Genomic DNA, 23,750 nt, shown 5'->3' with positions numbered 1-23,750 from the left:
TGGATGGTGGAAAGGACCCTGAAGTAGAAGGTCCTGTCTTAGGGGCAGAGTCCATGGTGGAAAGGATGACATGTCCACTAGATCTGCATACCAGGTCCTGCGTGGCCACGCAGGCGCTATTAAAATCACAGATGCTCTCTCCTGCTTGATCTTGGCAATCAGTCGAGGGAGCAGAGGAAACGGTGGAAACACATAAGCCACTTTGAAAGACCAGGGCGCTGCCAGAGCATCTATCAGAGTCGCCCTGGGGTCCCTGGACCTGGATCTGTAACAAGGAAGCTTGGTGTTCTGTCGAGACGCCATGAGATCCAGTTCTGGTTTGCCCCAGCGATGAATCACTTGTGCAAACACCTCCGGATGGAGTTCCCACTCCCCCGGATGAAAAGTCTGTCGACTTAGAAAATCCGCCTCCCAGTTCTCCACACCTGGAATATGGATAGCTGATAGGTGGCAGGAGTGAATCTCTGCCCAACGAATTATCTTTGAGACTTCTAACATCGCTTGGAAACTTCTTGTTCCCCCTTGATGGTTGATGTAAGCCACAGTCATGATGTTGTCCGACTGAAATCTGATGTACCTCAGAGACGCTAACTGAGGCCAAGCCTGAAGAGCATTGAATATCGCTCTTAGTTCCAGAATATTTATTGGAAGGAGAGACTCCTCCTGAGTCCACGATCCCTGAGCCTTCAGGGAGTTCCAGACTGCACCCCAACCTAGAAGGCTGGCATCTGTTGTTACAATTGTCCATTCTGGCCTGCGAAAGGTCATACCTTTGGACAGATGGACCCGAGATAGCCACCAGAGCAGAGAATCCCTGGTCTCTTGGTCCAGATTCAGTTGAGGGGACAAATCTGTGTAATCCCCATCCCACTGACTGAGCATGCATAGTTGCAGCGGTCTGAGATGTAAGCGTGCAAACGGCACTATGTCCATTGCCGCTACCATTAAGCCGATTACTTCCATACACTGAGCCACCGAAGGTCGCAGAATGGAATGAAGAATCCGGCAGGAATTTAGAAGTTTTGATAACCTGGACTCCGTCAGGTAAATTTTCATCTCTACAGAATCTATCAGAGTCCCTAGAAAGGAAACTCTTGTGAGTGGGGATAGAGAACTCTTTTCCTCGTTCACCTTCCACCCATGTGATCTCAGAAATGCCAGTACTACGTCCATATGAGACTTGGCAATTTGAAAGTTTGACGCCTGTATCAGGATATCGTCTAAATAAGGGGCTACTGCTATGCCCCGCGGCCTGAGGACCGCCAGAAGGGACCCTAGAACCTTCGTGAAGATTCTTGGGGCTGTAGCCAACCCGAAGGGAAGAGCTACAAACTGGTAATGCCTGTCTAGAAAGGCAAACCTGAGAAACCGATGATGATCTTTGTGTATCGGAATGTGAAGGTAAGCATCCTTTAGATCCACTGTAGTCATATATTGACCCTCCTGGATCATGAGTAGGATGGTACGAATAGTTTCCATCTTGAATAATGGAACTCTTAGGAATTTGTTTAAGATCTTTAGATCCAAAATTGGTCTGAATGTTCCCTCTTTCTTGGGAACCACAAACAGATTTGAGTAAAAACCCTGTCCTTGTTCCTCTTTTGGAACTGGATGGATCACTCCCATAATTAGGAGGTCTCGTACACAGTGTAAGAATGCCTCTCTCTTTATCTGGTTTGCAGATAACTGTGAAAGGTGAAATCTCCCTATGTGGGGAGAAGCTTTGAAGTCCAGAAGATACCCCTGGGATATAATTTCCAACGCCCAGGGATCCCGAGGAAGGGTGTGACCTTTACCTCCAGTGATATCAGCAATAATCTCCTTCAAACCTGGCCCGAATAAGGTCTGCCCCTTGAAGGGAATGTTAAGCAGCTTAGACTTTGAAGTCACATCAGCTGACCATGATTTGAGCCATAGCGCTCTGCGCGCTTCTATAGCAAAACCAGAATTCTTAGCCGTTAGTTTAGTTAAATGAACAATGGCATCAGAAACAAAAGAATTGGCTAGCTTAAGTGCCCTAAGCTTGTCAAGTATGTCATCCAATGGAGTCGCTACCTGTAAGGCCTCTTCCAGAGACTCAAACCAGAACGCCGCAGCAGCAGTGACAGGGGCAATGCATGCAAGGGGCTGAAGGATAAAACCTTGTTGACAAAATATTTTCTTAAGGTAACCTTCCAATTTTTTATCCATTGGATCTAAAAAAGCACAACTGTCCTCGACAGGGATAGTGGTACGCTTTGCTAAAGTAGAAACTGCTCCTCCACCTTAGGGACTGTCTGCCATAAGTCCCGTGTGGTGGGGTCTATAGGAAACATTTTTCTAAAAATAGGAGGTGGAGAGAACGGCACACCTGGCCTATCCCATTCCTTAGAAATAATTTCTGTAAACCTTTTAGGTATTGGAAAAACATCAGTACACACCGGCACTGCATAGTATTTATCCAGTCTACACAATTTCTCTGGCACTGCAATTGTGTCACAGTCATTCAGAGCAGCTAAAACCTCTTTAAGTAGCACGCGGAGGTGTTCAAGCTTAAATTTAAATGTAGAAATCTCAGAATCAGGGATTCTCCCTGAATCAGAAGCATCACCCACAGACTGAAGTTCCCCTTCTTCAGCTTCAGCATATTGTGAGGCAGTATCAGACATGGTTCTTAAAGCGTCAGTATGCTCTGCATTTCGTCTAACCCCAGAGCTATCTTGCTTACCTCTAAATTCAGGTAGTCTGGCTAATACCGCTGACAGTGTATTATCCATGACTGCCGCCATGTCTTGTAAAGTAAACGCTATAGGTGCCCTTGATGTACTTGGCGCCATTTCAGCGTGAGTCCCTTGAGCGGGAGTCAAAGAATCTGACACGTGGGGAGAGTTAGTCGGCATAACTTCCCCCTCGCTAGATTCCTCTGGTGATAAAATTTTTAAAGACATAATATGATCTTTTTTACTTAGAGTGAAGTCAGTACAATCGGTACACATTCTGAGAGGGGGTTCCACCATGGCCTTTAAACATAATGAACAAAGAGTTTCCTCTATGTCAGACATGTTTATACAGACTAGCAATGAGACTAGCAAGCTTGGAAAACACTTTAATTCAAGTTAACAAGCAAATATAAAAAACAGTACTGTGCCTTTAAGAGAAACAAATTTAGTCAAAATTTGAAAAACAGTGAAAAAAGGCAGTTACACAAACGAAATTTTTACAGTGTATGTAATAGGCTAACAGAGCATTGCACCCACTTGCAAATGGATGATTAACCCCTTAGTTCAAAAAACTGATCAAAAAAACGACATAGACGTTTTTTAACAGTCCCAGCAAAATGCCACAGCTTTACTGTGGCTCCTACCTTCCCCAATAAACGTTTTTAGGCTCTTTAGAGATGTCCTGTAGCATGCAGGGGACCCTTGAGGAAAACTGGATGTCTCAGTCTGTAATTATAACTGCGCAAAAAAGCGCTAAAATAGGCCCCTCCCACTCATATTACAGCAGTGGAAAGCCTCAGGAAACTGTTTCTAGGCAAAAATACAGCCAGCCATGTGGAAAAAAATTAGGCCCCAATAGGTTTTATCACCAAGCATATATAAAAAACGATTAAACATGCCAGCAAACATTTTATATAGCATTTTCTATAAGGGTATTACCCCTGGGAATAAGCATGATACTAGTCGTTATTAAATCACTGTATTCAGGCTTAACTTACATTTATCAGGAATCAGCAGCATTTTCTAGCATTTCCAATCCTAGAAAAACATCATAACTGCACATACCTGATAGCAGAATAAACTGCACGCCATTCTCCCCCTGAAGTCACTCTTCAGACATGTATGAGAACAGCAATGGATCTTAGTTACATCCTGCTAAGATCATAGAAAAACTCAGGCAAATTCTTCTTCTAGCTCTGCCTGAGAAACAATAGCACAACTCCGGTACTATTTAAAATAACAAACTTTTGATTGAAGAAATAAACTAACTATTTTTCACCACTTTCCTCTAACAACCTCCCTGCGCGTTGAGAGTTGCAAGAGAATTACTGGATATGGTAGTGAGGGGAGGAGCTATATAACAGCTTTGCTGTGGGTCCTCTTGCAACTTCCTGTTGGGAGTGAGAATATCCCATAAGTAATGGATGATCCGTGGACTGGAAACACCTTACTAGAGAAAAAAGAAATGCAAAAAAAAAAACATGAAACAAAAGAAAAAAAAGTAAAAAAACATGTATAACCTAGACATGTGCGCAGCGGTTCAGTAGTTTTGGACCGATTTGGATTTTTTCGAATTTTGTTTCGGATCAATTCAAATTCGGATACATTCGAATGTATTCGTTTTGGCTTCATTCGGATTCAAATAAATATTTATATAGTCGGATGTATTCGTTTCGGATTCGATTCGTAAATTAGGAAGTTCGGTATGTGTTATGTTGATTCAGATAGTTACAAGTTACACAAACTGAATTATTTTACTGTTCTATCTTACTAAATTTAATTTTTATACTGAATTGTGATTATAAATTTAATTTTTATACTGAATAGTGATTAGTCCATGGCCATTCGAATGTAACAAATAAATCTGAACTAATTTGGATTTATTTGTTTTGTTGCTAGGGTAATTTTTAAATTCAAATCAATTTGAATCTTCGAATTTGATTAATTCGTCTGGATTGTAATTCGGAACGAAACGAAACGCACATGTCTAGTATAACCAAGCAATTTAAATTTGATAACAAAAGCATATTTGAAATTTACCTGCAACCTCGCTTCCCCTTTCCTGATGTTACTTTAGTTGATGGGCACATTACTTTTAAATTTGCTGCACAGGAGGTGCAATCTGTATCAAAAGATACAGATTTGCTGACGTCACAGCGACTCTTCTTTATCTGCATAGATATTAGTACATACTAGTTAGTTTATAACTAAATATAAAACATAAACTGAACATAAAATATTTTCCAATCACAACTAAACTATTAAAAGTATGGCAGATGATACTGTGGCTACTGGCCTAAATTCACTAAACCTAATTGTTAAGAACAAAAAACATTATCTCATTATAAGCTAAAGTCAATCTTGCTTAAAAATCCCAGCTCAAATTGAAGTCCTGCCAACAAATCATCAGAGGTTAGTAAACTTGGCAAAGATGCCTTCTAATCCCAAATTTAGTGCACTAACATTAAGGAGACATTATACCCAAAAGTTGAAGCACAAAAGTGATAGCCATTAAAAGCTGACCAAAAATACTACCTGAACATCTCTATGAAAAAAGGAAGATATTCTACCTCAAAATTTCTTCAGTGGCCACATCATTGTAAAGAGACTTTAAGCTGCCAATCAGAATGCTAGTCCAAGGACTTGCAAGGGAGCGTGCATCCGGCATGTGCAGGTACAGTCATGTTATTTCCCTCCACAGTTTAAGTAAGTTTACTATAAAATATCAAAGGATTTCAGGGAAATCTCATGAGATCACAGTAAAGCAGAACTGATGAAGATGATTTTGGCCGTTTCTTTTTCTTTTCAACTTGCAACTGGGTAGTAGCTGAAGGATAACTATCCACATAGCACTTACTATTGTGAGATAACAAAATTTTGAGTTAAAATATCTTCCTTTTTTACATAGAGATGTTTAGGTGATTTTTTCTTGTCAGCGAAAAATGCAAAAAATAACCATGATAGGTATTTGGTACATATAGACACATACTGTAACAGAGCTGCAGGAGGAAACTATATAAAAGCCTGTATTTTAGTGTAAAATATGGAAAAAATGCATGTGTCTTTCCATGAAAGTTTGTATAATATTTCATTTCTGTCTTTCTTTAGGGAAAAAAAACCCATATACTATGACCTAGATTCAGTTCCAAAGTATTAGAGCTATTATTAAAAATAAAATAACATTTTCTTCTAAGCTTGTGAAGAACATTTTTTTTTAAATATTTCTATTTATACACATATAAACATACAACTATATATACACACATGCACATGCACATGCACAAACACACACAAACACAGATGTATATATTTTCTTTTTTATATATATATATATATATAAAATATATATTGTATAAACGGCAGCACTCTCAATGGGGCTGTGTATAATTAGAAAACAAGTTAAGTGCTAGCAGTCACAAAAATAATATAAAAATATACCATATTGAAGAAGGGCTCATGATAAATATACAAAAAGCCAAAGCGTGACCAAGGCTGCACAAAAAACTGTTTATTAAAGGGACAGTAAACCTTAAAAATAATGTTATATAATTCTGCACATAGTGCAGAATTATATAACATTATTTAAGTGCTATAGTTCTAAACGGCTTTTTTCTCTTCAAATAAGTAAAAATTACGGCGCTTTTACAGACCCGCTCTCTGCTCTCTGCTGAGCGGGTCTGTAATATTCAGTCAGCGCATCGGGCCAGCTGTATAGTCACAGCCCGGCCCGATCGCGCCATAAGACTAAGTGCAGCTCGCTCCTGTCACAGGAGCGAGCTGCACTTAGTGCTATGGCACGGTCGGGCCGGGCTGTGACTATACAGCTGGCCCGATGCGCTGACTGAATATTACAGACCCGCTCAGCAGAGAGCGGGTCTGTAAAAGCGCCGTAATTTTTACTTATTTGAAGAGAAAAAAGCCGTTTAGAACTATAGCACTTAAATAATGTTATATAATTCTGCACTATGTGCAGAATTATATAACATTATTTTTAAGGTTTACTGTCCCTTTAAATGTTAAAACAGCGGAAGACAGGTGCAGTGAAGATAATCCACTGGAGATTACTCACTGGGAGCGAATAATGTGTAAAGCAGAGTATATTACAAACAGCTAAATCAGCATAAATGAAAACATCATCTCTTTTACATATGGACACTTTCTCGTTAACTCCTGATCCAGTAAAAGTGCCAACTGCACTATGTTGATAATTGCTGTTTGATTACAATACCATCTTTGCTGTGTTTGAAAGGCTCACTTCCAACCTCACATGTTAGCCGATCAAGGGTGCCAACAACTTTCCCAGAGATACAGGGGAGCTCGGTACACAGCAAACCAACTGCTACTCACACAGGTGAGTTCTCCACTGCAGACACAGCACAGCACAGATGGTGTTGTAATCAAACAGCAATTATCAACATAGTGCAGTCAGCACTTTTACTGGATCAGGAGTCAAAGTCTGTAGGGGTAGGAGCCAGGGTAGGAGCGGGTCTGAGCCCCCAGAACTCCCTCAAGGAGGGAGAGTGGTAGCGACGGCTCTGAGCCATGGTTAGCACCTACCTGAGACAATTTGCAACGGCTCAGAGCCGTCGTTAGCACTCAAAGGGTTTAAGTATAGTGCGTGCAAAAGGGACGTTGGCCGGGCTAAACATTCTCTGGAAATTCTTCGTTACCATGGACTAGTAATATTAATTAATAATAATAGCATTATGGATTGAGCGCTAATCCTAAAGATATCTAGCGATATTGATAGCGCACCCTCCAATTGTGATCTAGGTCTATGTATTTTAAAAAATCGTGAAATCGCTCCCTTTTGTAATACCGTTATATGTAATAAGCATTGCTTGGTACTCTAATGAGAAATGGGTGCCATGAATCACATGTAGATACATATTCTGGTTGTGCCTCTGCCTCTATTTTCCCTTTTGTTTATAATGGAGTTCTAGTGCAAGCAGATGGAGAATTAAAGGGGCAGTTAAGTAATAATTAGACACTCATGATTTAGACAGAACATACAATTTTAAACAACTTTCCAATTTACTTCTATTATTTAATTAGCTTCCTTCTCTTGTTATCATTTGCTGAAAGGTTTATCTAGGAAAGCTCAGGAGCAGCAAAGAACCTAGGCTCTAGCTGCTGATTGGTTGCTGCATATATATATATATATATATATATACCGAATGTCAGTTAGAAACCAGTAGTGCATTGCTGATTCTTCAACAAATGATACAAAGAGAATTAAGCAAATTTGATACTAGAAGTAAACTGGAAAGTTGTTTAAAATTGTATGTTCTACCTAAATCATGAAGAAAAAAAATTGAGTTTCATGTCCCTTTAAGATCTGGGTGGCCATGACAACCACCTATGTGCAACAATCTATGCATCAGGGTAAGTGTTGCATATGTGACAACATACTTGCGTTATTTCTGTTAATACATATGATTTTGGCTCTCTTATTTTACATAAATTTCACACGGATAGTGTGGAGAGCTATTTGAAAAAAAATTAAAATATATGAATAAAGATAGCAGTATAATAGTAGAGACTGTTTTTGTCAAATATCCTTTCTATCCCTTAACCATATTCTTGATTTGGTGCAGCAATTAAAGGGACATGAAACCCAAACATTTTCTTTCATTTTTCCAACAGAGCATGTAATTTTAAACAACTTTCCAGTTTACTTCTATTATCAACAAACAAACTTCAGGGCAGCCAGTGCTCCAAGGGGTCAATTTATGTAGGTGCGGACAGACATGATCCGCTATAGCGAATCATGTCTGCCGCACATCGATAAATGCCGACAGCATACTCTGTCAGCATTTATCATTGCACCAGCAGTTCTTGTGAACTGCTGGTGCAATACCGCCCCCTGCAGATTGGCCGCTAGCAGGGGGTGTCAATCAACCCGATCGTATTCGATCAGGCTGATTGCTGTCCGCCACTTCAGAGGTGGCGGACAAGTTAAGGAGCAACGGTCTTAGGACTGCTGCTTCTTAACTTCCGCTTCAGTCGGAACTGAAGCGGAGAGGGTCAGAAGCAGCATTCGCTGCTTTATAAATCGACCCCTAAGACTCATCCTCCATGTAGTGGTAAAATGAAACCGCACTGATCTTCACGCTGTTTAGACACCCCCCCACGCGCTGACGTCAGCAATATGATGAATGCTGTAACATTGCAACACAAAGTAGCTGGTGCTGGTTTGTATTTTGTAATTTATGCAGATTTTTTTATAGCCACTAAAACACCCTGATATTAATCCTCTATCCACCACAACATAAAACATGGGAAACTCAGCCATTAACCCCCTAACTGCCAGACATCCCCCCTCTCATTGGTAAAAAAAAATGTATCCGTTATTAACTCCTAGCCACCAGACCCCCATAGGTAAAAATAAATAAATAATACCCCTATTAACCCTTAAACCACTATATCCCCTGTTGTTTAGGGTTCATTTTGGGGGCTTGCAGTGACATGGTCTGGGGTTGTGGTAGATTAGGGCAGAGCTCGACAAACCCAGGATCCAGGGAGCCACTGGCTCCTAGAATTTTACCCCTCACTCCTAACTTTTTGGGTGATTCTCCAAATATCTATATACAAATACCAGTGTCTGGCTCTGAAATATTTTTACTGGCTCCGAAATTTTGAACAGATTTGTCGACCACTGGATTAGGGGTTAAAGGTATTGGGGAGTTCTGGTGGTTTAGGTGTTTTTACTATCAGTTCTAGAAAGGCACTAATGCTGGTAGTTACTGATACTACGTGTGGTTACAGATTACACCAGCTTTTAAAAAGCAAGATTAAAAGTTTATTATCTCTTGCATTGGGTTTACAATGATCACCATGTAATATCAAGATTAATTTCGCCAGCATGCTAATGATCTCTTCCCATTATAAGTAAAGGATGAGCTAAATATTTTAACCAATAACTTGTAATATTGAGTCAAGCAATACTGATTGTGGCTAAGCACAAAGGGGTCGAATTATCATGCTACGTCGGACAGGGGCGTACATATGCGCCCCTGTCCGTCGCAGCTCACCTCTGGCGGGCTGAATTCTGTTGCCGGAGTTCAGCATTGCAAAAAAAATGCCGCCCCCTGCCTTAGCACAGCCAATCACTCACGGGCAGGAGCTGTCAATCTCCCTGGTCGGACGACACCAGGTAGATTAAAATTCGCCACCTAAGAGGTGGCAAAGACGTTAGGGAAGAAGCGGTCTGATGACTGTTGCTTCATAAATATGGACTGCAGATTCTCTTGTGAGAACCTGCAGTCGTAGGGGTGTAAATCCTTCAATAAATCGACTCGAAAGTATCACTCGATTTGTAATCTGACTCACAGTAAGCAAAGGTTAAAGGGACATTATACACTAGATTTTTTCTCAAATAAATGTTTTGTAGATGATCCATTTATATAGCCCATCTGATAGTGATTTTGTAACAATGTATAGTTTTGCTTATTTTTTAAGAACATTGTGCTGATTTTCAGACTCCTAACCAAGCCCCACAGTGTCAGATGTAGACATGCATTTACAGACTACTGCTGGCTCCTGTTTGTGTCATCTGTCTTTTCATATGCAGGGAAGGGGGGAGGGGAGTGTCTGCTCTTCTTGCTTTCCCAGCCCCTTTCACTGGGTGTCCCAGCCAAACCTCATCAACAGTGCTAATCTGTGAGCTTCTAAGAAATTTTTTAACGGTTTTATACTGGATTTTTAGATCAGCATCTGTGCATATTCTTCTTTATAGTAGTGTCTATTACATGCAGTTATAGGGAAATTGGTGTATACTATACCTTTAATAATGCAAAAATAACGTGCTAATGAATTAGAGCATCAAAAAAGCTGATATAATGTTTCACAATATCAAGGAGAAAAAAAAAGAAGCAGACTTTTTTCTTTCCCAGGGATTCATCATACTTTATATTGTTCACAACAATTTCCTGAACAAAACGTGAGAGACTTGTATACAGGCACACAATCAAACGCTGCTTCCGAGTCTTCTACAGCTTCTGGGAACAAATCTGTCACTACTATCACCATAATCATTAGACTGTATTTTGTTTATCTTGAGAAAAACCCAACCAGAGGGGCCTTACTCAGATCCCATGTTGTTTTATGAAGCAATAGAACTGCAGAATATGAGTACTTTAAAGGGACAGTCTAGTCAAAATTAAACTTTCATGACTTAGATAGGGTATGCATTTTAAACACATTTCTAGTTAACTTTTATCATCAAATTTGCTTTATTCAATTGGTAATCTTTGTTGAAAGCTAAACCTAGGTAGGCTCATATGATAATTTCTAAGCCCATGCAGGCCGCCTCTTTTCTCAATGCATTTGATAGTTTTTCACAGCTAGTGGGCGTTAGTTTGTGTGTGCCATATAGATAACATTATGCTCACGCCTGTGGAGTTATTTATGAGTTAGCACTGATTGGCTAAAAGAACAGAAATAAGGGGGCAGTCTGCAGAAGCTTAGATACAAGAAAATCACAGAGGTAAAAGTATATCAATATAACTGTGTTGGTTATGCAAAACGGGGGAATGAGAAATACGACTTCATTCATTACTATTGGGAATTAAGAACCTGGCCACCAGGAGGAGGCAAAGACACCCCAGCCAAAGGCTTTAATACCTCGCCCACTTCCCTAATCCCCCAGTCATTCTGCTGAGGGAACCAGGAACAGTAGGAGAAATATCAGGGTATAAATGGTGGCAGAAGAAGATGAAATTTAGGTGCGCCAAACGGAGAAACGGGTGAGAGCCGTGGTCTCTCCTCCCCCCGATGGAAATTAAATGATCAGGTAAGCATAATTTATGTTTTCCATCTAAAGGGGAGGAGAGTCCACTGCTTCATTCATTACTATTGGGAACAAATACCCAAGCTCTAGAGGACACTGAATGAAACCGGGAGGGTAAAAGGTGGACCCTAATCTGAGGGCACCACAGCCTGCAAAATCTTTCTCCCAAAAACAGCTTCCCCTGAAGCAAAAACGTCAAATTTGTAAAACTTTGTAAAAGTGTGTAAGGAGGACCAGGTAGCCTCCTTACAAATCTGCTCCATAGAGGCCTCATTCTTGAAGGCCCAAGACGAAGCCACAGCTCTAGTTGAATGAGCCGTGATCCTCTGAGGAGGCTTATGTCCCACTCATAAGCCAAGCGAATCAACCAAAAAGACATAGAAGTAGCAGAGGCCCTTTGCCCATTGTGCTTCCCAGAATACACCACAAAAAGAGATGTAGACTGTCTGAAATCCTTTGTAGCCTGAAGATAAAACTTCAAGGCACGAACCACATCCAGGTTATGAAGTAACCTCTCCATAGAAGAAGAAGGGCTAGGACACAAAGAAGGAACAACTATTTCCTGATTGATGTTACGGTTAGACACCACCTTGGGGAGAAACTCCAACCCAGTGGAAAGTACAGGCTTATCCGCATAAAACACCAACAGGAAGAGAACCTTCCAGGACAGAATCTTAATGTCTAAGGAATGCATAGGTTCAAATGGAACCCTCTGCAAAACCCAAAGGTAGGGGTCTCAAATTACCTTGGGGCCACTGGTCAAATTTTCTTCTCCTATGGGGGTCACTTCCAAAACTTGAACAAAATTAAACAATATATAGAATGCTCTATTAAACAGATACTATCAGTGATGGCTTTGTGTCATATGTGTAATCATTACATACACACCCAGACCCACACAAACAGACCCACACCCACCCACACAAACATACAGACCCACACACACATGGACCCACAAACCCACACACACATACCCACACACACATATACACAAACACACACAGACCCACACATACACAAACACACACAGACCCACACATACACAGACCAACACAGACTCACACAGACCCACACATACACAGACCCACACATACAGACCTACACAAACACACACACAGACACAAAAAACACACACAGACCCCCCCACACACACACACAGACTCACACACACACACACACACAGAGACCCCCCCCCCCCACACACACACACACAGAGACTCACACACACAAGTTATGGCATGGCAGTATTTTAAACAAAGCAAGCTATACAGCCCCTCTCTTAGATAGAGACACAAAATAAAAAAAACTCAGTATAAGGCAACTGTACTTGGCACATACCTTGCTCAACCCCATTGCTTGTCCTCCTCTGCTGCTACTCCTGACTGTCTCTGCTGCTGCCTGCTTAGACTCAATTTGCCCCACAGTCTCACTGAGAGTTACACTACACTCCCCTAGTGAAGTCCTGGGTCCACTTGTTACTGCCAACCACAAGCTCTGGGCAAAACAATCCTACTCACTCGCTTGCTTTGCTCCTCTGCTGCCACACCCACAAACAGCTATGGCACCAATTTTGGCGTACTGCACACATTCAGGGGCTTATATAGAGGCATGGGCCTGTAGCTGCAGCTCCTCGCAACCCCGGCATTAGGTTAATCAGCCCACAGCTCTCAGTTATGGGGAGTAAGTGAAGAGCCGCTTTGTAACCGGTTCGTGGGCCGGAAATGGCCCGCGGGCCAGTACTTTGAGAGCCCTGCTCTAAGGACTAAGTTTAAGCTCCAAGGCGGAGCCGTCTGTCTAAAGACAGGCCTGACCCTAGATAGAGCCTGAACAAAAGATTGGATGTCAGGGAGCTCAGCTAGTCTCCTATGCAACAAAACTGATTATGCCACAATTTGTCCCTTTAAGGAACTAGCTGCAAGACCCTTCTCCAAACCATCTTGAAGAAATGATAGAATCCTGGTGTTAGGATATAATAGGATATTGTGTGGATATGCTGAGAATACCCAAAATATATATATGTATGTTGCCACTCAGTCTCACACTGTACCTCGGGTATTAATATAAGCGTAATACCCTGGTTATGCTCATAGATCTGAGGGAGACCTTATAGAGGTATTGATGGTAAAAGTAGTCTAGAATATGTAGATAGAAAGTCTCTACAGAGTGTCAAAATGGTATTGAACAACAATTAACTTGTAGATTTACTAGTAATAAGAGATATTCCCAGAGTTACTTGTCAAGTTATGCCTGCTTGAGGAATGCAGCAGTATTTGGGAAAGGAGTATGCAGGTTGAGAGGCTGAGGCCTAGTAGAGCTGCAGTACACAGTAATGCAATATGCGTGCAAGGAAGTGGAAACAAGCAAGGTAGATGACAATAGCTGTGGCTGGGAACTTGGTACATATAATTAGGTGAGCAAACAGTTCTTATCTTATGAATAACTGTACCGTAGTCTTGCTGTAACAGTAGAAGCGGAACCGCTGTCTGAATTCTCCTGTTTGGGACTGCCGATGATGTCACACGCTGTGGTGTGCAGTGAGGAAGAGATGACAGATCCTGTGGATGCGAAGCAGCACACAGAGTTGGCGAAAATCTGTAAGAGGAAATTTCTGCAGGCAAGCAAGCAGGTTGGTAAGAGGCTGTGAAGCTTTTCCAGAAGCAGCAGAATGAAACAATGACGATAGAGGAGATCACCATAGTGGCTGGGAAACAGAGGGCTTGCCTCTGAGAGATATCCGAGTGTATCAAATTACCTAGCAAAGGTGAATAGCTAGATGAGAACTTAAATAGGGGAGTGTCATCAGCTGAGAGATGTATTTAAAGGGAACGTGTCAGCATAATAAAGGGATGAGTATGTTCCTGACACCTGGATACCTTCACCTTATGCCAAGGATATCCATGCTTCTCACACCAGGCCAAGTAAGTCCTCCACACCTTATGGTAGATGCGACGAGTGACTGGCTTCCTTGCCTGAATTAGAGTATCAATCTCACTTTCAGAAACGCCTCTCTTGGCTAAGACTAGGCGTTCAATCTCCATGCAGTCAGCCTCAGAGAATCTAGATTTCGATGTTGAAAAGGACCCTGTTCCAGCAGGTCCCTGCGACAGGGTAACCTCCGCGGCGGAGAGGATAACATCCCCACCAGATCCGCAAACCACGTCCTCCGTGGCCACGAAGGAGAAATCAGTATGGCCGAGGCCCACTCCTGATTGATGCGTGCCACTACATGAGGTAGAAGTGGTAACGGTGGGAAAATGTAAGCTAGGTTGAATCCCCAAGGAACCACTAAGGCATCTATCAGCTCTGCCTGGGGATCCCTGGACCTCGACCCGTATCAAGGTAGCTTGTAATTGAGTCTGGACGCCATGATATCTATCTCCCGCTTACCCCATCTGAGACAAATCTCCGCAAACACCTCAGGGTGAAGAGACCATTACCCCCGATGGAAGGATTGCCTGCTGAGAAAGTCCGCTTCCCAGTTGTCCACATCTGGAATGTGAATCGCTAAGAGCGAGCAATTGTGGGACTCCGCCCACTCCAGAATCCGAGAAACCTCCCTCATCACGAGGAGGCTGATGGTTGATGTAAGCCACTGAGGTAATGTTGTCGGTCTGGAATCTGATGAAACTGACCGACCCCAGAGAAGGCCATGCCTTTAGAGCACTGTAAATTGCTCGTAGTTCCAGGATGTTGATCAGAAGGAGAGACTCCTCCCTGGACCACTTTCCTTGTGCCATCCTGGCACCCAAAACAGCTCCCCATCCCATCAGACTGGCATCCGTGGTCACAATCTCCCAGGACGGTCTCAAGAAGGAAGTCCCCATGGACAGTTGCTCCGGACGAATCCACCAAGAGAGGGAGTTCCGAGTCCGAGCAGCCATGGATATCAGCTGTGATAGATCTGAATGATCGCCGTTCCACTGTCTCAACATGCACAATTGAAGAGGTCTGAGATGGAACCTGGCGAATGGGATGACATCTATGCTTGAAACCATGAGACCTATCACCTCCATACATTGAGCCACCGATGGGCTTGTGGAGGACTGAACAGCAAGAAAAGTGGACGCAAGCTTCCTGCATTGCTGATCTGTGAGAAATATCTTCATGGACATAGAGTCTATTATCTTGCCCAGGAACTACACCCTGTTGCTGGGAACCAGGGAACTCTTTCCTGAGTTGATCTTCCAACCGTGAGATTGGAGCAGAAGAAGAAGAGCCCTCGAATGATCCTCTGCAAGGCTGAGCGACGGCACCTGAACTAGGATGTTGTCCAGGTAAGGTGCCACCGCAATGCCCCTGGATCTGGCCACTGCAAGCAGCGCCCCCAGAACCTTCGTGAAGACTCTCTGGGCCATTGTTAGACCAAAGGGAAGGGCCACAAACTGGAAGTGTTGGTCCAGAAACGCAAATTTTAGGAATCTGAAGTGGCCCCTGTGGATTGGCACATGAAGGTAAGCATCCTTCAAGTCTACAGTTGTCATGAACTGTCCCTCTTGAACTAGGGGCAGAATAGATCTTGCGGTAGCAATTAGCACTCAGCAAAAGTGCCCCAAATGCTCTCAAAATAGAGGGCAATATAATTTTTTATTTTTAAAAATTAAGCATTTTTATTAAAATAAAAACCAACTGCACTAGACAGTTTTGGGGCTTTAAAGTTTGTGGGAGTGGGGCACTGAAAATTCTAGCGGCCTATGGGAACTGTGTGTTCCCAGTAAATATATATGTGTATGCCTATATACATATATATTTATGTGTTAATATGTGTATATGAACATATTAACACATAAATATATATGTATATCAGCCAGTGACGTGCAATGACGTCAGAGGCTGGTGAGGCAGTGGCTAGGATACGCCTTTATTCTTTAGATATCCTTTGTTGAAGAAATAGCAATGCACATGGGTGAGCCAATCACATGAGGTATCTATGTGCAGCCACCAATCAGCAGCTACTGAGCATATTTAGATATGATTTTCAACAAAGGATATCAAAAGAATGAAGAAAATTAGATATTTGATGTAAATTGTAAAGTTATTTAAAATTGCATGCTCTTTCTAAATCATGAAAGAAAACATATGGGTTTCATGTCCCTTTAAATGGTGTCTTGGAAAACTGGTCCACTTAGTAAACATCTGATTTTAGTGTAAAGGATTGTAACAGAAACTCTTGCCAGATAACAAAATGCTTGCTCTGATTATGAGATCTAGAAAATCCAGGCCCATTAAAATATGTTTAAAACATACTTTTTACTTTAATGCAGCAAATTATGCTTATAGATTCCTTCATTATTCAGTAAATATAAAAATGTCTTTATCCAGTGGCAGCTGGTGAAATTTAAAGATGGTGGGGCGCTTGACCCCACCCCTTTAAATAAAGCCACATCCTCAGATGGCACCACCATTTCATTAATTAAATAAATAAAAGGTAGACAGAAACACAGAAAAGCACTCGGGGGGAGAGGGAGAGAGAGACAGTGGGAGATAGAGAGAGAGACACAGAGGGTTAGAGAGAAAGAGAGAGAGGCACAATCACACACAGAGGGTTAGAGAGACACATAAGGGATGAGAGAGTCAGAGGGGGAGGAAGAGAGACAGAGAGGGAAAGAGATCATGGGGGAGAACGACACATAAGGAGAGAGACAGAGGGAGTGGGAGAGACAGGGAGATAGATGGATAGAGAGAGATGGATAGAGAGAGAGAGACAGACGGATAGAGAAAGAGAGATGGATAGAGAGAGAGGGAGACACACAAGGGGGGGAAGAGGGACTACAGAAAGGGGGGAGACACCACTGAATTTTTAAGTAATATTTTAAGTGACTATTAAATGCTCATAGTATAAAATATATTTTAAATATCTGAAACAGAACAGCACATATGAATGGGAGCATAAATAAATTATTATTTGTTGTCCAACATACACCTAAGGTATCACTGGTTTAAATGAAATACTATAGCTACATGAGACAGAGGGGAGAGAGAGAGGGGGGGGGAGAGAGAGAGAGAGAGAGAGAGAGAGAGAGAGAGAGGGGAAAGAGAGAGATAGAGAGACAGAGGGGAGAGAGAGAAAGAGGGGAGAGAGAGACAGAGACAGAGGGGGGGGAGAGAGACAGAGACTGAGAGAGAGAGAGAGAGAGAGAGAGAGAGAGAGAGAGAGGGGGGGGGAGAGAGAGAGACAGAGGGGAATGAGACAGAAGGGGGAGAGAGGGAGACGAGGGAGGAGAGAGACACATAATTGGGGAGAGAGGGAACACTGAAATGGGGGATTCACCACTGAATGTTTAAGTAATATTTTAAGTGACTATCAAATGCTTATAGTCTACAATCTATTTTAAATATCTGAAACAGAACAGCACATATGAATGGGAGCATTAATAAATTATTATTTGTTGTCTACATCTGGGTTGTCCAACATACACCTAAGGAATCGCTGGTTTAAATTAAATACTATAGCTACAGGAGCCATGGAAAATATTTTCTATAACTCATTCTAAATTGCTTGGTTTCATTTTACATTACCATGCTGTTGGTCTAGCTTACTCTGGTCAAATAACAACTCAGCCATACAAACAGCATAATAGTAAGATAATGTTGTGAGAAAACACAGTTGCAAAGCTACAGAGAGTTCATAAGTTCAGAAAGAGAGTGATGAGACTATAAACTAGTGTGGAGTACAGAGGCAAGCTGCTAAAGTAGTGGGTGTAAAGTTTGAGTAAACAAAATACAAAAATGATCCTTAAACTACTGTAAAAGAGTAAAAAAACAAAAAAACACTAAACCACATTCATTAAATTATAATTTTCACTAACAGAATCCCTTTCAGCAAAATCTAAGGTTGCAGCACATACTTCAATAAAATGTGGCTAAAACACTGCTCACTGCATCTCTTCCTGCTCTGTAAGGAAGTGACAGTGGCACATTCCACTACACTTGGAGGGGAAGTACAGAACTCTCTTTTTAACTGAAGCAAAGCTGGCAACTGCACAGGGCAGCAACAAAATAAATGAAAGTAGTTTTTTTCCATTTTTGTTTTGTTTTATATGATTTACCATCCAGCCACAACCCTAAGTTCCCCTGACTGATGCCTCTCACTGGATTGGGTCAGCCCCAAAGATGCCTGCTTCAAATAAGCACTTATGGGCCATGCAATGATCTTAACCACTTTCATCCAGTAGGTGGCGCAGCATGTTGTGTACTGGAGGGCAGCAGCCAGCAGACCTGCTTGTACCTCTCCATTGCACAACATGTAGCTGTGAAGAAAAAAAATGGTGTGGGGGGGGGGGGGGAAATTGCAATTTTTTTTTAATTTTTTTTTTAAAGCCAATCAAAAATATATATTTTTGCCCATATGAGAGGTGAAACCCTGCCTCACCTGCCTCTAGTGACTGCATGTCACTATCAGCATATACATATATATTTAAAAATGCTGCAATCAGTTTGTGACTTACCCCCTTCGCTTTGCTTAGGTTCTGTACCATGTATGACGGCATCAAAACAAGGCTCCCATTGGAACCTATGGAACCACTCTCTCATAAGTGCAATGCGATATTTAGAGCTCCGCTTGGAATCTAGCCCTTAAAGGGACATTATACACTAATTTTTTCTTTGCATAAATGCTTTGTAGATGATCTATTTATATAGCCCATAAAGATTTTCTTTTTTTAAATGTATAGTTTTGCTTATTTTTAAATAACATTGCTCTGATTTTCAGACCCCTAACCAAGCCCCAAAGTTTTAGGAGAATACCGTTAGATACCTACTCCAGCTTGCTCCTGTTTGTGTAAAGGGTCTTTTGATATGCAAAAGAAGGGGGAGGGGGGAGTGTCTTTTTTCACACTTGCAGTGGGCTTTCCAACTACCTTCTCAACAGTGCTAAACTGGGAGCTTCTAAGTAAGTTTTTAAACAGTTTTATACTGGATTTTTATATCAGTATCTGTGCATCTTTTTCTTTATAGTAGTGTCTACATGCAGTTATATGAAAATTGGTGTATACTGTGCCTTTAATACATCTTGGGCTAGATTATGGGTGGAGCATTAAATATCGCTTGCATGCAACATTTCCCTGTTTGCGCACGCGCGCGATAATTTAGCACTCCACTTGTAATCTGGCACCTTTTAAGCAGAGTATTGAAGATATTCCCCGTCTCCTTCTAGTTATGTGTGTCACCATGTTGATATCTAGCTTTCACTGTATTTCAGAGCTGATGTGGTTCTGCATGTGTGCAGCAACTCTCCTTCAAATACCTACAGTGTAACCTAGGTTCCAAAATGGTGCATAAAATGTATTTAATTTGTAACCTATTAACCCCTAAACCTCCGGCCCCCCACATAGCCGCTACTAAATAAACCTATTAACCCCAAAACCGAAAGCCCCCCACATTGCCGCTACCAAATAAAGCTATTAACCCCTAAACCGCCAGCCCCCCCACAACACCTCCCTTACTTTAAATTAAAAGTACAATATAACTCTCTTAAAATAAATAAAAACTTTGAAAATCTCCCTGCAACTTCCAAGCTCACACCCACAGCAATATATTTGAAAATCTCCCTGCAACTTCCAAGCTCACACCCACAGCAATATATTTGAAAATCTCCCTGCAACTTCCAAGCTCACACCCACAGCAATATCTTTGAAAATCTCCCTGCAACTTCCAAGCTCACACCCACAGCAATATCTTTAAAAATCTCCCTGCAACTTCCAAGCTCACACCCAAAGCAATATCTTTGAAAATCTGCATGCACTAGCCCTCCAAGCCTCCCTCCACCTCCCATCCTGGTGTTTACCTTAATATATAAACACCTCCTAACAGTAATTAGGTGCAGCTGTCGCTAACAAACCAGGTTAGAGACAATAATTCACACTCACAGCCTCTATACTGACACTTTACCATATTCTGATACACTCTCCCAACCCTCATTTCCACGCCACACACTTCACCCACTCTCAGTTTACCCTGCCTTATATCAGACTTATTTCCCTTACCTTTCGTGTCCATTCCCTCTCCCTTAGATTGTAAGCTTGAGAGCCTTTCTACCTGCAGGACAATTTGTATTTAAAGTGAACTACTACTGATTGTGCTCAAGGGCAGGGCATTCATCTCCTTTTGTATAACTCAATTATTGCACCTACAACTGTAATGCACCCCAATACTGTTCTTGTTTGTTTGTGTATGTAATGCATCCCTGTAATGTTTAACTATTACTTGTATAGAGCTGCGTAATCTGCTGGCGCTTTATAAATACCTGATAATAATAATAATAATAATAATAATACCTGTGAAATAAAAATAAACCTAACATTAAGCTATAAATTAACCAAAAAATACTATTCTAATAAAATAAAAAAATACTACCAATAAAAAAATCTAAATTACAAATTTAAAAAACCTAACACTAGGGGAAAAAAATAAAAATCTAAAATTACAAAAAATAATAAACACTAAATTACGAAAAATAAAAAACACTACAGCTTACAAAAAATAATAAACGAAATTATCAACAACAAAAAAACAATTACACCTAATCAAATAGACCTATAAAAATAAAAAAGCACTCCAAAATAAAAACACCCCATAGCCTACAATAAACTACCAATAGCCATTAAAAGGGCCTTTTGTAGGGCATTGCCCTAAGTTAAACAGCTTTTTTACCTGTAAAAAAATACAAAGTCCCCCCAACAGTAAAACCCACCACCCACCCAACCAACCCTGCAAAATAAAAAAAAAACTAAGTTACCTATTGCCCCTAAAGGGGCATTTGTATGGGCATTGCCCTTATAAGAGCATTCAGCTCTTTTCCAAAAGCCTAAAGCCCTAATCTTAAAAAAACATAATTTATGCTTACCTGATAAATTCCTTTCTTCTGTAGTGTGATCAGTCCACGGGTCATCATTACTTCTGGGATATTACTCCTCCCCAACAGGAAGTGCAAGAGGATTCACCCAGCAGAGCTGCATATAGCTCCTCCCCTCTACGTCACTCCCAGTCATTCGACCAAGGACCAACGAGAAAGGAAAAGCCAAGGGTGAAGTGGTGACTGGAGTATAAATTAAAAAATATTTACCTGCCTTAAAAACAGGGCGGGCCGTGGACTGATCACACTACAGAAGAAAGGAATTTATCAGGTAAGCATAAATTATGTTTTCTTCTGTTAAGTGTGATCAGTCCACGGGTCATCATTACTTCTGGGATACCAATACCAAAGCAAAAGTACACGGATGACGGGAGGGATAGGCAGGCTCTTTATACAGAAGGAACCACTGCCTGAAGAACCTTTCTCCCAAAAATAGCCTCCGATGAAGCAAAAGTGTCAAATTTGTAAAATTTGGAAAAAGTATGAAGCGAAGACCAAGTTGCAGCCTTGCAAATCTGTTCAACAGAGGCCTCATTCTTGAAGGCCCAAGTGGAAGCCACAGCTCTAGTAGAATGAGCTGTAATTCTTTCAGGAGGCTGCTGTCCAGCAGTCTCATAAGCTAAACGAATTATGCTAAGAAGCCAAAAAGAAAGAGAGGTAGCGGAAGCTTTTTGACCTCTCCTCTGCCCAGAGTAAATGACAAACAGAGAAGACGTTTGTCGAAATTCCTTAGTTGCCTGTAAGTAAAATTTTAGAGCACGGACTACATCCAGGTTGTGCAGTAGACGTTCCTTCTTTGAAGAAGGATTTGGGCATAAAGAAGGAACAACAATCTCTTGATTGATATTCCTGTTAGTAACTACCTTAGGTAAGAACCCAGGTTTAGTACGCAGGACTACCTTATCCGAATGAAAAATCAAATAAGGAGAATCACAATGTAAGGCTGATAATTCAGAGACTCTTCGAGCCGAGGAAATAGCCATTAAAAATAGAACTTTCCAAGATAACAACTTTATATCAATGGAATGAAGGGGTTCAAACGGAACGCCCTGTAAAACATTAAGAACAAGGTTTAAACTCCATGGTGGAGCAACAGTTTTAAACACAGGCTTAATCCTGGCCAAAGCCTGACAAAAAGCCTGGACGTCAGGAACTTCTGACAGACGTTTGTGTAACAGAATGGACAGAGCTGAGATCTGTCCCTTTAAAGAACTAGCAGATAAACCCTTTTCTAAACCTTCTTGTAGAAAAGACAATATCCTAGGAATCCTAACCTTACTCCAAGAGTAACCTTTGGATTCACACCAATATAGGTATTTACGCCATATCTTATGGTAAATCTTTCTGGTAACAGGTTTCCTAGCCTGTATTAAGGTATCAATAACTGACTCAGAAAACCCACGTCTTGATAAAATCAAGCGTTCAATTTCCAAGCAGTCAGCTTCAGAGAAGTTAGATTTTGATGTTTGAAGGGACCCTGTATCAGAAGGTCCTGTTTCAGAGGTAGAGACCAAGGTGGACAGGATGACATGTCCACCAGGTCTGCATACCAAGTCCTGCGTGGCCACGCAGGTGCTATTAGAATCACTGATGCTCTCTCTTGTTTGATTCTGGCAATCAATCGAGGAAGCAACGGGAAGGGTGGAAACACGTAAGCCATCCTGAAGTCCCAAGGTGCTGTCAGAGCATCTATCAGGACTGCTCCTGGATCCCTGGATCTGGACCCGTAACGAGGAAGCTTGGCGTTCTGTCGAGACGCCATGAGATCTATCTCTGGTTTGCCCCAACGTCGAAGTATTTGGGCAAAGACCTCCGGATGAAGTTCCCACTCCCCCGGGTGAAAAGTCTGACGACTTAAGAAATCCGCCTCCCAGTTCTCCACTCCCGGGATGTGGATTGCTGACAGGTGGCAAGAGTGAGACTCTGCCCAGCGAATTATCTTTGATACTTCCATCATAGCTAGGGAGCTTCTTGTCCCTCCCTGATGGTTGATGTAAGCTACAGTCGTGATGTTGTCCGACTGAAACCTGATGAACCCCCGAGTTGTCAACTGGGGCCAAGCCAGGAGGGCATTGAGAACTGCTCTCAATTCCAGAATGTTTATTGGCAGGAGACTCTCCTCCTGACTCCATTGTCCCTGAGCCTTCAGAGAATTCCAGACGGCACCCCAACCTAGAAGGCTGGCGTCTGTTGTTACAATTGTCCAGTCTGGTCTGCTGAATGGCATCCCCCTGGACAGATGTGGCCGAGAAAGCCACCATAGAAGAGAATTTCTGGTCTCTTGATCCAGATTCAGAGAAGGGGATAAGTCTGAGTAATCCCCATTCCACTGACTTAGCATGCACAGTTGCAGTGGTCTGAGGTGTAAGCGTGCAAAGGGTACTATGTCCATTGCCGCTACCATTAAGCC

General features: G+C 41.7%; 1 protein-coding gene across 1 annotated transcript in view; it reads right to left on the bottom strand.

The window, feature by feature from the left end:
• Positions 1-23,750, bottom strand: part of STAB1 (stabilin 1) — a 1,127,460-nt gene that overhangs the window by 1,045,303 nt on the left and 58,407 nt on the right. The window contains exon 2 of the mRNA XM_053721023.1: positions 4,740-4,870. Coding sequence (XP_053576998.1) covers positions 4,740-4,870 — 131 coding nt within the window. The remainder of the gene's footprint in view (positions 1-4,739; positions 4,871-23,750) is intronic.

This window comes from Bombina bombina, chromosome 7 (assembly GCF_027579735.1).
Source record: "Bombina bombina isolate aBomBom1 chromosome 7, aBomBom1.pri, whole genome shotgun sequence".
Lineage (NCBI taxonomy): Eukaryota > Metazoa > Chordata > Amphibia > Anura > Bombinatoridae > Bombina > Bombina bombina.
This window is presented reverse-complemented; position numbering and strand designations above follow the sequence as displayed.